Genomic DNA, 13,743 nt, shown 5'->3' with positions numbered 1-13,743 from the left:
CCTATAGCTTCTATAATTTTTTTAAGTTTATTTATTTACTTTGAGAGAGAGAGAGCTGTGTGCACGAGTAGGGGGAGGGGCAGAGAGAGAGGGAGAGAGAGAATCCTAAGCAGGTTCCACACTGTCAGCTCAGAGCCTTATGTGGGGCTCCATTCCATGAACAGTGAGATCATGATCTGAGCCAAAATCAAGAGCTGGATGCTTAACCGACTGAGCCACCCAGGCGCCCCTATTTCATGTAGTTTTTAAAGGACAAGGGCAAAGGGTAAAAAGTAGACTGAGATAGATTTTAGCTCTAATATAAGGAATAGATTTTTAGCAATTTGAACTCTTCAAAAATGGAATAGCTTTCTTATAAATTAGTGACATCACTCCTATTTGCACATATCTAAGGAAATAATGAATGATGTTGTGCCAGAGATGAAGAGAGACTTTTACATCAGACCAGGTAATTTCTACATTCCCTTCTGACTTATAGGATTCTTAAGATTCTCTAATTTTAGGTTCATGAGCTCAATGAGAGTTATAATCATTATAACATTTCCAGATGATACCAGAAGCCCATTTCTTCATAGTGAAGGATCCAGGTGCATTTGGTGATTTAAAACAATGTATATAAAAATTGGTCTGAAGAGGGGCACCTGGGTGGCTCAGTTGGTTGGGCGACTGACTTCAGCTCAGGTCATGATCTCACGGTCTGTGGGTTTGAGCCCTGCGTTGGGCTCTGTGCTGACAGCTCAGAGCCTGGAGCTGCTTCGGATTCTGTGTCTCCAGCTCTCTCTGCCCCTGCCCTGCTCACTCTCTGTATCTCTCTGTCTCTCAACAATAAATAAATGTTAAAAAAAATTTTTTTTTAATAAAAAAAATTGGGGGGCACCTGGGTGGCGCAGTCGGTTAAGCGTCTGACTTCAGCCAGGTCACAATCTGGCGGTCCATGGGTTCGAGCCCCGCGTCGGGCTCTGGGCTGATGGCTCAGAGCCTGGAGCCTGTTTCCGATTCTGTGTCTCCCTCTCCCTCTGCCCCTCCCCCATTCATGCTCTGTCTCTCTCTCTGTCCCAAAAATAAATAAAAAACGTTGAAAAAAAATTTTCTTAAATAAATAACAAAAATTGGTCTGAAGAAATTAAATCTCACACAATTATATTTTTTCAAATTTGAGAGTTGTTAAAGGTTTAGTTAGATCATATTTTTGCACATGTATGTGATGGCTAACCCATTCTAAGAGTTAAAAACACAAAACTTATCAAAATCAGGTGTGCAGTGACCAAACTCATTCATTGCTTACATGAAAGTCAAGGAAATGCGACAAAGAAAACTATTTATAACAACCCAATATTGCAATGTCTATAAAATCACTCCTCTACTCTTTCCATCTTTATAAAGGTGAAAAAATGAGAGTTTAAAATGTGAAGGAGAGACAAGATGTATTAACCTGTGAAATGGTTCTTCAGTTGTGTGCCTTTAAATTGGTGGGGGAGGAAACTCAGTATTAAAATAGATAAATTATATATCACTATATTTATGTAGTATTTTTGTAGCCAATATCCTTTAAAAAAATTTTTTTTAACGTTTATTTATTTTTGAGACAGAGAGAGACGGAGCATGAACAGGGGAGGGTCAGAGAGGGAGACACAGAATCTGAAGCAGGCTCCAGGCTCTGAGCTATCAGCACAGAGCCCGACGCGGGGCTTGAACTCTCAGACCTCGAGATCAGGACCTGAGCTGAAGTCGGAAGCTTAACCGACTAGCCACCCAGGCGCCCCTGTAGCCAATATCCTTAACAGAAAAATTACCTAGTAGTGCCAAGGGGATCAGTGATAACAAGGATTTTTAGATTCAGATTTCAAATTCTCATTGAAAAAAAAGGTAACACTTTATTTGTTTTTATTTTAGAGAAAGAGAGAGCACAAGCTGGGGAGAGGGGCAGAAGGAGAGAGAGACTCTTAAGCAGGCTTCATACTCAGCACAGAGACCAACACAGAGCTCAATCCCACAACCCTGGAATCATGACCTGAGCTGCAGTCAAGAGTTGGACACTCAATCAACCGAGTGAGCCACTCAGACAGCCTACACTTTGTTTTTAGACTAAACTCTTAAAATTAGAAATACTATTCAGCAGACACATACCAAGGTTGAGGGAGATTTTTGGCAACGGAGAAAAAAAGGCATTGCGAATTTTATAGAGAATTTGGCTAATATCAGAATTAAATGTTTTAATCAGATAGTGATTACTTGTTTCCTTCTTGTACCCTATACCACCCCCAGTTTGTGTTGTTAAGTCCTGCATGTTAAATAACAAAAACAAACTAATTATATATCTTGCATAATCAGTATGTTACAACATTAAGATCAGAGTAATAATACAAATCCACTCCACTGCTAATTTTTAAACTTCCTGCAATCCTACAGCAAGTCCTCAAGAATATATAAATGTGAACAAAAAGGCTTTATATTTATCCTACAGAAGGTATAAACATCAATTACAAAGAAATATAAGGTAATATAATTAACATTACAAGCATTTTTAATAAAGCAGAGGAAATAATGTCTGTAGTTCTATTCCGAGTGTATCGAACCATTGAAAACAACTTCAGGGGCGCCTGGGTGGCTCAATCGGTTGAGCATCTGACTCTTGACTTTGGCTCAGGTCATGATCTTACAGTTGGAGAGTTCAAACCCTGCATCTGGCTCTGTGCTGACATCGCAGAGCCTGCCTGGCATTCTGTCTCCCTCTCTGCTGCTCCCCTGCTTGCCCTCTAGCTCTCTAAATAAATAAATAAATAAATACACTTTAAAAAACAACTTCAAAACCAATCAAATACAAAGGCACATCCCTATTACAGAAAAACAATACATGCAAAGTATGTTTAACCTTTGAATATTGATGTAGCCTTCGCTTTTCCCCAGTCCAAACAACCTATTGTTAGTTCCTACAGCGCGCAGGATGGATGGGGAAAGGAAGAAGCTAAACCTTGGCTATTGTAGCATTTTAGGTGTGTGGCATATGTGTCATGCACTAACAGCGGGATTGGAAGGGGTAAAGGCTGCTTTTCCTCAGTTAATGGCAGCTTCATCCTGCCGGTTGTTCAGGCTAAAAACCTGGCATCTTGCTGGGACTCCCCTGCCACATATCCTTCATCCAAACTCTCAGCTAATGCTGCCTCAGTCTCTAGAATCCCTCCCCCACCTTCTCCATCTGCCTGGCTAAGGCCTCCCATCTCTCACCTGGGTTAATGTAAATACTCCTAACTAGTCTCCCTTTTTACCTTTGCCCTCTGCAGTTTATTCCCAACCCAACAGCCACATCAATCCTCTCTGTGAAGCTCTCCAGTGACTTACAGCTCATTCAAAATAAAAAACAGTGCCCTCCCCGTAGGGTCCTGCACACACTGTTCCCCATTATCTACTTTGCCCCCCACGCCTCAGCTCCAGCTACACTGTCCACTTAGCGCTTTGACCAACAGGCCACTCCCACCTCAGGGGTTTTGCAACCGCTCCTCCTTTTATTTGGAAGGTTCTTCACTTAGATACCACGTATGTTATTCCTCTCACCCCCTTCAGGGTTTTGCTCGATGTCTACTTTTCAGTCAATGATTCTCTGACCATCCTGTGTATAACTACAAATCTTACACATGCCTATACTCCCCATCTCTTTTTTAAAAAGGTTATCATCTGGATAAAGCCATTTTGTTTTCCTCTATAGAATCATCATCTAATTACCATAAATTTTATGTATTTTCTTTGTCTGATTGTCCTAAGATGGTAAACTTCATAAAATAAGGAAATTTGTCTGTTTTGCTCAATGTTATATTTCCATAGCTAGCACACAGTAGGTGTTCAATAAGTGCTGGTTGAAAGAATGAATACCCTCCACAAAACCTCTAGTAACCAGTGCTGAGAACTAAGTGCCTCCATAGATGCCTTACACCGTGGGGGGTGGGGGTAGGGGGCTCCATACCAGTGCTAAGGCAGATGCATAGCATTATTAGATTTATATGAATATACTGCTCCCAGAAATTGAACAAGATATATACCATATGCAGATATAAAACAAAGAAGATGATTTCCACATTAAAATCTAAAACTCAGAGATTTATGAACTGAGGTTTTCTAGCCGATTCCCCTCATTTGAAAGACAGAGGTCTAATGAGCTAAAATCATTTCTTTTTTTTTTTCTTTTTAACATCTATTCAATTTTGAGAGACAGAGTGCAAGCAGGGGAGGGGCAAAGAGAGAGAGGAAGACACAGAATCCGAAGCAGGCTCCAGGCTCTGCACTGTCAGCACAGAGCCAGATGCAGGGCTTGAACCCACAAACCGCGAGATCGTGACCAGAGCGTAAGTCAGATGCTTAACTGACTGAGCCACCCAGGCACCCCTAAAATAGTTTCTGAAGCTCACCCAGATATTAGTAGTAAAATATACTATACATCAGATTACCTGGCTCTCAATTCAGTGTTCTTTGCATTCTATCATGGCAAACTTGAGTGTTCCCAGGAATTGAGTCAGTCTATAGCATCTGAATTTAAATGACTATATCACCAGGAAATAAAGAGTCTGATTTCCCAAAATTATTCCTAAATTAGACCATGGTGAGTCTCGATGTTGCTGTATTCTTTCAATAATTACTGGAAATTAAAGGAAAAAAAACAATTTCACCATTAGTTGTATATTTTGTGCCATGAATAGGGGAAACTGTCATTTGCAATATAGTATTCTGGCTGTAAGTATGGATGCTGGTGAACCTCCAGGTTCAAATTCCAGTTTTGTCACTTCTTGATGGAAATCTTCTTAACCTCTCTAGGCTTCAATTTTCTCATTTTCAAAAAGAGGGTAACAGCACTACTTACGTCATTGAGTTGTTATCAGAATAATGCACAGAAAGTACTCAGCACATAGCCTAACACATACATATTCATATTGACAGATTTACTGTCAGTTGCAATCAGACATGAAGAGAAGTTGTAATCACTTTTCCAGCCTTCAAATTTAGATATGACTTTATATTTATTAAACAAATCTCCCAAATTGAATGCTTGTTGATTTGAACCCTATAGCAATTACTTTTGTCTAGTTCCTTAAGAAATGAAAAAATTGGAAAGCGGTAAATGTTTGCAAATCTTTCAATAAGATATAAAGCCAAAACCAGATGGAACTCAATACCAAAGCACTTTGTAATCTATTTTGACCAAAACAATATATTTTCCTTCAATCACGTAACCATTACTTAGTGAGCCATCATGCAAGGTCAAAAAGCTGCTTTAGTTCTTGATACCTTCTTGGTGGTCCAAGGGCGCCCTCTGTCTGAGTACTGAAAAAATTCAAAGCTAAATTAAACACTTTTTGAAAACTGATGCTTACTCAAGTACTTAATCAACAATTTTATGAAGTTCATTCTCTTTAATCACAGCTAGCAGCTAGAAAAAAACAAAATTCATGTCATTTGTGATTAGAGTGCCAGAACGTTTAAGTCTACATCCTTGTAATGTACTTGGGAATTTAAAAAGAAAACCCATGATATCTTTCCCAGAATTTATTCCGTATCATTCAATAAAATTATTGGCATAAATCATCTGGATAAGTACCTTGATCTCTTTGTTTGGACTGTCCATGTAAAACTCTACACTTTATTTAACATGCCATTGTCGAAGTTAGTCCAGTGATGAGTATTACCAACATGAAATATTTATTGGGTAATTTCTGTGCACAGGACTGCACTAGGTGAAAAGGATGGGAAAAAAACAACCTCTATCCTCGAAGACATGATAATCCACTTCCTAAAAAGGATGTGCGGAAAGGACATGTACAAAGAAATATGGTAAAATACCCACAGAAAAAGAAGTATTTCTTTCAATTTGCTGCTGTGTCACCTTAGAAAAGTTATTTAACTTCTCTGAACCTCAGTTTATCTGTAATATCTAGACAATACCTCAAAGGAAAATTGCAAAAATTGACTGAGATATTTGTAAAGGTCTCGGCACATAGTAAAAGCACAAAGATGTTTGCTTTTATTTATTAATATTATTAAGAGACATCTTGGGGCACCTTGGTGGCTCAGTCAGTTAAGTGTACAACTTCAGCTCAGGTCATGATCTCGCAGTTCCTGAGTTCGAGACCCAAGCCTGGATCCGTGCAGACAGCTCAGAGCCTGGAGCCTGCTTCAGATTCTGTGTGTGTGTGTGTGTGTGTGTGTGTGTGTGTGTGTGTCTCCCCCTCCCCCACTCACGCTCTGTCTCTCTCTCTCTCTCTCTCAAAAATAAACATTAAAAAAAAATAAATCTTGAACAACCTCCTACATTAAATTTCATTTGTTTCTAATAGAAAGATGTGCAAACAAAATATTTTTTATCTTATTTTTTCAATATCAAATATTCTTTCTAGTGAAGAAAAACAAGTAATCCTAATCAAATGCTTGATCAAGTCAATAATGAGCCATCTCTAAAGGAATTATTTCAATATAAAAAATATAATTAAAATTCCTTTACCACTAATGAAATTTAAGGATTTATAAGAACATGCATTTTCTGGTATTTACTTCACATGGCTTGCTTATTGTCTTGAAACATCTAAAATGTTGAAAATGATTTCGGGGCATCTGGGTGGCTCAGTTGGTTAAGCGGCTGACTTTGGCTCAAGTCATCATCCCCCAGTTCATGGGTTTGAGCCTCACGCCGGGCTCTAGGCTGACAACTCAGAGCCTGGAGCCTGCTTCTGATCCTGTGTCTCCCTCTCTCTCTGCCCCTCCCCTGTGCAAGCTCTGTCTCTCAAAAATGAATAAATGTTAAAAAAAAATTTTTTTTAATAATTTCATCACATTTCATGGTCATTTACTTTTTTTTTTAATTTTTTATGTTTATTTATTTTTGAGAGCAAGAGAGAGAGCATGAGTGCGAGAGGGGCAGAGAGAGAGGAAGACACAGAATCCAAAGCAGACTCCAGGCTCTGTGTTGTCAGCACAGAGCCTGATGCGGGCTCAAACTCACAGAGTGTGAGATCATGACCTGAGCCGAAGTCAGGCTGCTTAACTGACTGAGCCACCCAAGCACCCCTGGTCATTTACATTTCTAACCACTGTAATCCAAGAACAGAATCATGATTATAAAAGAGACCCTACAATATTCTGGCTCAATCATTTTTTAAAATAAGAACTTATTATGCACCTTCTTAACAGTACACTTTTAAATTCGTTTTGTGAATTTTAATAATATCTCAGGAGAGCAAGCACATGACAATGTATTTGTTTGTTTATTGCTATTTCACCTTCATTTCTTCCTTCTCTGGTGTTCTCCCTTTTTTTTAAATTGAAGCATCGTTGACAGGTATACGACACAGTGATTCAACAAGTCTGTACCTTACACTATGCTCACCACAAGCATGGTTACCATCTGTGTGTCAAGTATTTTTATATTCAGTTTGTAGGTGGGGAAATTTATAAACAGTAAACACAGTGCAAAATATTTGCTAGGAAAAAGTAACTAAAGTTAGGCTAACAACTGCACGTATTAACTCACTTCATGCTCACTCCAACCTAAGGTAGGTATTACCTTCTCCTGTCTACGAATGAAGAAACTGAGTCCTGGAAGGGCTATGTAACTTGCCAGAGTCCTGCAACTAGTGTTCAGCAGAATCGAGTCCAGGTTGTCCAATTCCAGAGCCTGCACTCTCAAGTTCTATATATCCTTCCTATTACTTAAAAGTAATTTTCTCCATTTGCAACTATGTGGATGGAACTAGAGGGTATTATGCTAAGCGAAATTAGTCAGAGAAAGACAAATATATGATTTCACTCATATGAGGACTTTAAGATGCAGAGCAGATGAACACAAGGGAAGGGAAGCAAAAATAATATAAAAACAGGAAGGGGGAGGGGCGCCTGGGTGGCTGTCTGTTAAGCATCCGTCGTCGGCTCAGGTCATGATCTCGCGGTCAGTGAGTTCAAGCCCCACGTTGAGCTCTGTGCTGACAGCTCAGAGCCTGGAGCCTGTTTCGGATTCTGTGTCTCCCTTTCTCTCTGACCCTCCCCCGTTCATGCTCTGTCTCTCTCTGTCTCAAAAATAAATAAACATTAAAAAACAAAAACAAAAACGGGGAGGGGGACAAAACATAAGAGACTCTTAAATATGGAGAACAAACAGAGGGTTACTGGAGGGGTTGTGGGAGGGGGGATGAGCCAAATGGGTAAGGGGCATTAAGCAATCTACTCCTGAAATCATTGTTTCACTATATGCTAACTTGGATGTAAATTTTAAAAAAAGTCATTTTCTTAAATATCCATGAGTCTGACATAAATAAGTGATTGAATAAATAAATGGAGGGGGGGAGTATAGCTCTTTTTTACAGAATTCCAAACAATAACCGTAGAAGAAATGAGGAAAGTAATTACCATCAGGTAAACACCAATGTTTGCAGGCAAGAACTGTCCATGGATTCCAGTTAAAATAAGCAGGTATGACAAGTATGAGGAGAAATGGGACACTTGCAACACATCATGACATCTCTCCATATATTTTTATTTTTGCTTCAAGTATAGATGTTTTTAAAAAGACTTTATTTTTTGCCTGAAGACAGAACATTTGGAAGGCAGGAAGAGGAGTTTGGGGGGAAATGTAAGGTTTACGTATTTTATAAAATAAAAAAATAAAATTTAAAAAATAACATAAAAAGATAATGAAAAGACTTTATTTTGAATTTGAATTTCTAAGAAGTCTGCTTAAAACCGCAGGTATTTATTTATTTACTTATGTTTATTTATTTATTTATCTTTGAGAGAGAGCAAGCAGGGGAGGGGCAGAGAGAGGGGGGGATTTGAAGCAGGCTTTACGCTGAGAGCGCTGAGAGCGGGAGCCTGACAGGGGCTCGGGGCTCGATCTCACCAGCTGAGATAGATCATGACCTGAGCCAAAGTTGGACGCTTAATTGACTGAGCCACTCAGGCACCCCTAGATTTTTTTCATCGAAGCATAACTGACATACAATGTTATATTAGTTTCAGGTGTACAACATATTGATTCGACAATTCTCTACATTACTAATGCTCATAATGATGTGTCGTCACCATCTGTCACCGTACACGATTACGTTATTATGAACTATATTCTTTATGCTGTACTTTTCATCTCCATGACTTATTTATAACTGGAAGTTTTTACCTCTTAATTCCCTTTATCTATTTCCACATATTTATTAATTACAAGGAGAAAAATAATTTTACAGTGGAGAAACCCAGCAGAGACCACTAACCAAGTGATCAAAGTTAACATCACCATCAGAAAGGTGAAACCATGCAAACTACTCAATGTGCAGACAGGACTCTCCGTGCACATAATTTTTACTTAATGATTTAAAGCAATTCAATGTTTTTGCTGCCATAAAGTTCAGTACTAAACTACCAACTGTGACAAAAACTTAACAAATGCTGTTTGATTTGAAGTGGGGTAATCACTAAGTAACTTGAAGCATATTTTTCCTAAGTTTTCTCTCTGTGAAAATTGTATGGTTTACAAATTATGAAAGAGCAGCCCAATTCTTCCCATCAACACTTCTATTACTTTATGATAATGCAAGATAAACTTATTATGGAAATTATATTTGGAAGCTGTCATTTACAAATTCTGAAACTGACCACATTTAAAAATTTTCTTGTCAAAGGGGAATAAAATACATCTTATGTAAAAAAATAAGCTAAAAGGTATGTTTACCTTTTGATTTCAAATAATTAAAGCTGATACTTACTGAGCATTTAGTATGTACCAGACACTTTTTTTCTGCACATTATTTCATTAAGTTCTCACAATTTCCTAAAGTAAATCATTACCATTTATCAGATGAGAAGATGGTTAGAGGTTAAAGAACACTGCACAGGGACTAGTTGTCTGACACTGGGCAATACTGTCATTCTTTCTCCAAATACTTTTTCAATTGCTAACAAGTAGGAAATCTAATACCTAAGTCTCACTGAATTTCATCTTTACTTCTCTCCTATCCAGGGCTTGTTGGGGAAATGTTAACACACAGCAACAAAGAACAATAGTAGATAATTAGTAATCTAAGATAACTAAGAGTTAGCCATACAATTAATTATAATTATACTGAAGCTTATTTACATATCCTTTGTCTTATATCAAACTTTGAGTTCTTCTGCAGGAAAAACATGATTTTAATTAAATATCAAATGGGTAGTTAAACCTCTATATTATTTTATTATTACATTACATTACACTTTGTAGAAAGTTGGAGCACATGTAATTATTCAGGTAATCATTCCTGTTTATTTCACTTACACACATATTTACAAGTCTACACAAAATGTACAAATGTAAATACAGTATTTTTTAACTTCCTGTTTTGTACCCTTAAAGCATTGATTTCTTGGACCTAAGCAAAAGTAACTTTTAAGTAATCACATTAGAAACTTTTATAATTAATGCAATCATAATTGAAGAATGTCATGATTTTTTAATTGAGAAGCCTTTATTATTGAAAATATTTGTTATTACAGTTTACTTACACTGTAAATTTAAACAAAGAAATAAGTAAGGCACTTCATATTGGCTTCTGAATTTGCTGTGTCTTGCCTACAACCAAACAAATTACTCTGGGTATATCCTGGATGAGTCTCAAAGCAAGAGTTTGGACTTTATCATTGGTGCCAGTCCTAATTTTAAATTTTTTTTTCAATGTTTATTTATTTTTGGGACAGAGAGAGACAGAGCATGAACAGGGGAGGGGCAGAGAGAGAGGAAGACACAGAATCGGAAACAGGCTCCAGGCTCTGAGCCATCAGCCCAGAGCCTGACGCGGGGCTCGAACTCACGGACCGCGAGATCGTGACCTGGCTGAAGTCGGACGCTTAACCGACTGCGCCACCCAGGCGCCCCAACCAGTCCTAATTTTAGAGAGAGATACAAAGTTCTTAATCTGGAGACATTTAAAATGGCTTTTGTAGTTTTCTTCAGAAAGGGAATAGGCTCTCAAACTTTAGGACTATCACAGCATCCTTTAAATACATCACAACTTTGGTACAAAATGTTTACATTCCATATCTTATCAATGTACAAAATAACAGTGCCACTGATATCATGGAACTTCCTGGGCAATGGAATGAATTGCTAAGCCTTGTCAAAATAGGCATTTTCCATCTCCTTTAAAATGTTAGAATTGTCCAACTATAAATAAAGAATGCAGTTTCTTGCCCTGTATTGCCTCCAGATTGACTACTGCCTAATAAAGCACAAATTTCATAGACAAGACTTTCCTTGTTTCTTCTAAAAAAAATGTATAAAATGGAAAACAATCTTATACTGAAGTCTAAATTATAGGTAAGAAAAAACAAAAACCAAGGGACACAGGAAAGTGGTGAATTTTCAAACACTGATTAACTTACAAGATTTGCAGGTGTTTCACTGGTTCACTGTTTTCTATATTTTAAATTGTAATGTATTTTAAATATTTAATGTATTTAAGTTTTTAAGTAATATTTTAAATTAATAAATAGAATTTTCATATGTTAGGTTTTTCTCATTTGTATCCCTTTAAAGTTCACATTTTCATTTTAACTTTTCTTTCAAAACATAACTAAAAAATGGATAAAAGCCCAATGGGAAGTTTTATTTACACGGTAGAAAAGTTGAAAAGAAAATAAGACACATTCTTCACAATTTCAGAAGTGACAAACATCTAGGATATTTCAAGTGGCTTCCCATCTCCCTGAAAGGATTTGATTATCCGATATAAAGTTTTATAAAGTAATCTTAATAGCCAGATTAATGTTAACGTGCTCTGGGTCTAGTTGTAATTGAATCCTTCTTAAAATATAACGAAAGAAATGATTGATTTGGTAATGTTGAAACTATTGATTAAACAGACCCCAACAATGGTCATTATTTTAATGGAAATATTGAGAAGCAATTATAGTTGTAGATTCTTGTTTCTTATTATCTTCCTGATTTTTCAATTCCCCAACGTAAAGGTGCGGGGGGAGAACTAACATTTTCCCTCCTTTTCGAGAAATGGCATGATAAAGAGAAGACCTTTGGAGTATAAACACAATTGCAGACGTTTAGAAGTTGATGGCTTTAAGATTCATTTTGCTGCTAAGTTTTTGTTTCTTAAATCAAAATGTGTTTTCCCTTACAATCCCCACGCCACTTTGCTGTAGCCCTAGTGCATACGTACCCCCTACCCATTTCTGACTGTTAACTAGGCTCCTGCCCGCAGTGTCAGCGTCACAGGTCCCTCACTCCCCGCTCGAGCAGGAGCACGCAGAGTCCAATCCCCCAGGGTGCCGAACCTGGGGTCGCTCGCCCGTGCTGCCAGTCCCCGCGGCCGACTCAGCTCCAGGCCCTCCGGGAGGATCTGAGGCCTGTCCTAAAACATCCCTCAAGGGCATTCCTTTTGTTCCTTCATTCAACAAATATTCAATTTCACGTGCTCCTCACTCTTCGGAAAACCAAGTCGGGCCTCACTTTGCTAGAGTGCTGTCCTCGTCTTGTTAAAGACACGGTGAAGCCGGGGAGGACGAACTTCGGCCATTACTTTGCAAACCTTCCCGATCGGCCGGGCGCATTACGCCATCTCTCTTCCCTTAATCCTTCACTGCCCCCAGGAAAATATTCGTGGCAAACGGCGACCACGGCCACACTCCGCTGTTCTTGCCTCCAAGCCAGCCTTACGCCAAGTTCCTCCACCACGCGAGGGGCTACCCTCTCCCCAAGCCAGCAAGAGAGGCTTGCGGCCGCAGCCGGGGCACCCTGGAACCACGGCCGGCAGGTCCGAGTCCAGGCCTCACACACCTCTAGGCTGGCGGTGGGTGGCGGCGAATCACTGCCGAGCGTCGCAGCCCAGGGGTCTCAGCGGGATTTTTCCGTTCCGCCGGGAGGTTGCATCGCCCGCGCCGCGCAGCGGAACTACAACTCCCAGCACCGCCGTTGCCCGGACTTCCGGAAGCCGAAGCCGGGCGGGGAGGAAGCCACCGAGACCCGGCCAAAAGGCCGGGGGTTAGTTTAGCCAGAAAAAAGGGGGCGGGAAGGGCTGTGGGGCTAACCTGTCAATTCGCTACCATGAACGTGGTTTTTGCTGTGAAGCAGTACGTTTCCAAAATGATAGAGGACAGCGGACCGGGTATGAAAGTACTTCTCATGGATAAAGAGACGGTGAGTTTGCTTTGCTCAGTATTTGTGAGGGAACCCTCCCTCCCTTACGATAGCTACTCCCACTCCGCTGTAGGATTTAGTATTTATGAAAGGTTTTGAAACGAGGGTCAGTTCTGGATGGAACTGAAAGGTGGTATAAAGCTTGTCTAGTAGGTTTTCGGTCTAAATGGCTCTACCATCTACTACCAGAGATTTCTTCTTGTAACCCGGAACAATTTATTGGAGTCAGGAATCCTTTTCTAAATGTCTCTGGCAAGAAATAATATGTGAGACAGAGCACTTGGAAGACTTTTATTTCCACTCAGCGTTGTGTTTTTAAAATAAAGCTATTAGTGCTCAAGCTGAGATGACAGGTTATTATTTGTTGGTCGCAGAATTATTTTTCTAAAAAACTCTCTAAGGTGATGGGGAAAATTTTTTGTTTTGGAAATGTATGGATTGTGTTCAGAGAGAATATGTTGTTCATCCTGGTACCTTACCTATATGTTTTGGATGCTCAGTAAGTGTTATTACATATGTTAGTATTTAAGTTATCCAGCTAAGTATTAATGAAAAATAATTGTTTAAGTCTTAAGTATTGTTGCTTGTTTATA

The 13,743-nt window shown here is 39.0% G+C and overlaps 1 protein-coding gene across 3 annotated transcripts in view; it reads left to right on the top strand.

The window, feature by feature from the left end:
• Positions 1 to 12,953: 12,953 nt before the first annotated feature.
• The window catches only part of VPS45 (vacuolar protein sorting 45 homolog), a 67,122-nt gene continuing 66,332 nt past the window's right edge, over positions 12,954 to 13,743 (top strand). The window contains exon 1 of one of the 3 annotated variants that reach the window (XM_040461227.1): positions 12,954 to 13,150. In XM_040461227.1, coding sequence (XP_040317161.1) covers positions 13,058 to 13,150 — 93 coding nt within the window. In that variant the 5' untranslated portion in view covers positions 12,954 to 13,057. The remainder of the gene's footprint in view (positions 13,151 to 13,743) is intronic. The other 2 variants (XM_040461228.1, XM_040461226.1) reach the window with 2 other exon arrangements.

The sequence above is a fragment of the Herpailurus yagouaroundi genome, unplaced genomic scaffold (genome assembly GCF_014898765.1).
Source record: "Herpailurus yagouaroundi ecotype Mexico unplaced genomic scaffold, PumYag 254, whole genome shotgun sequence".
Taxonomy (NCBI): Eukaryota; Metazoa; Chordata; class Mammalia; order Carnivora; family Felidae; genus Herpailurus; species Herpailurus yagouaroundi.
Note: the sequence above shows the minus strand (reverse complement) of the source record. Positions and strands in the feature narration are given on the sequence as shown.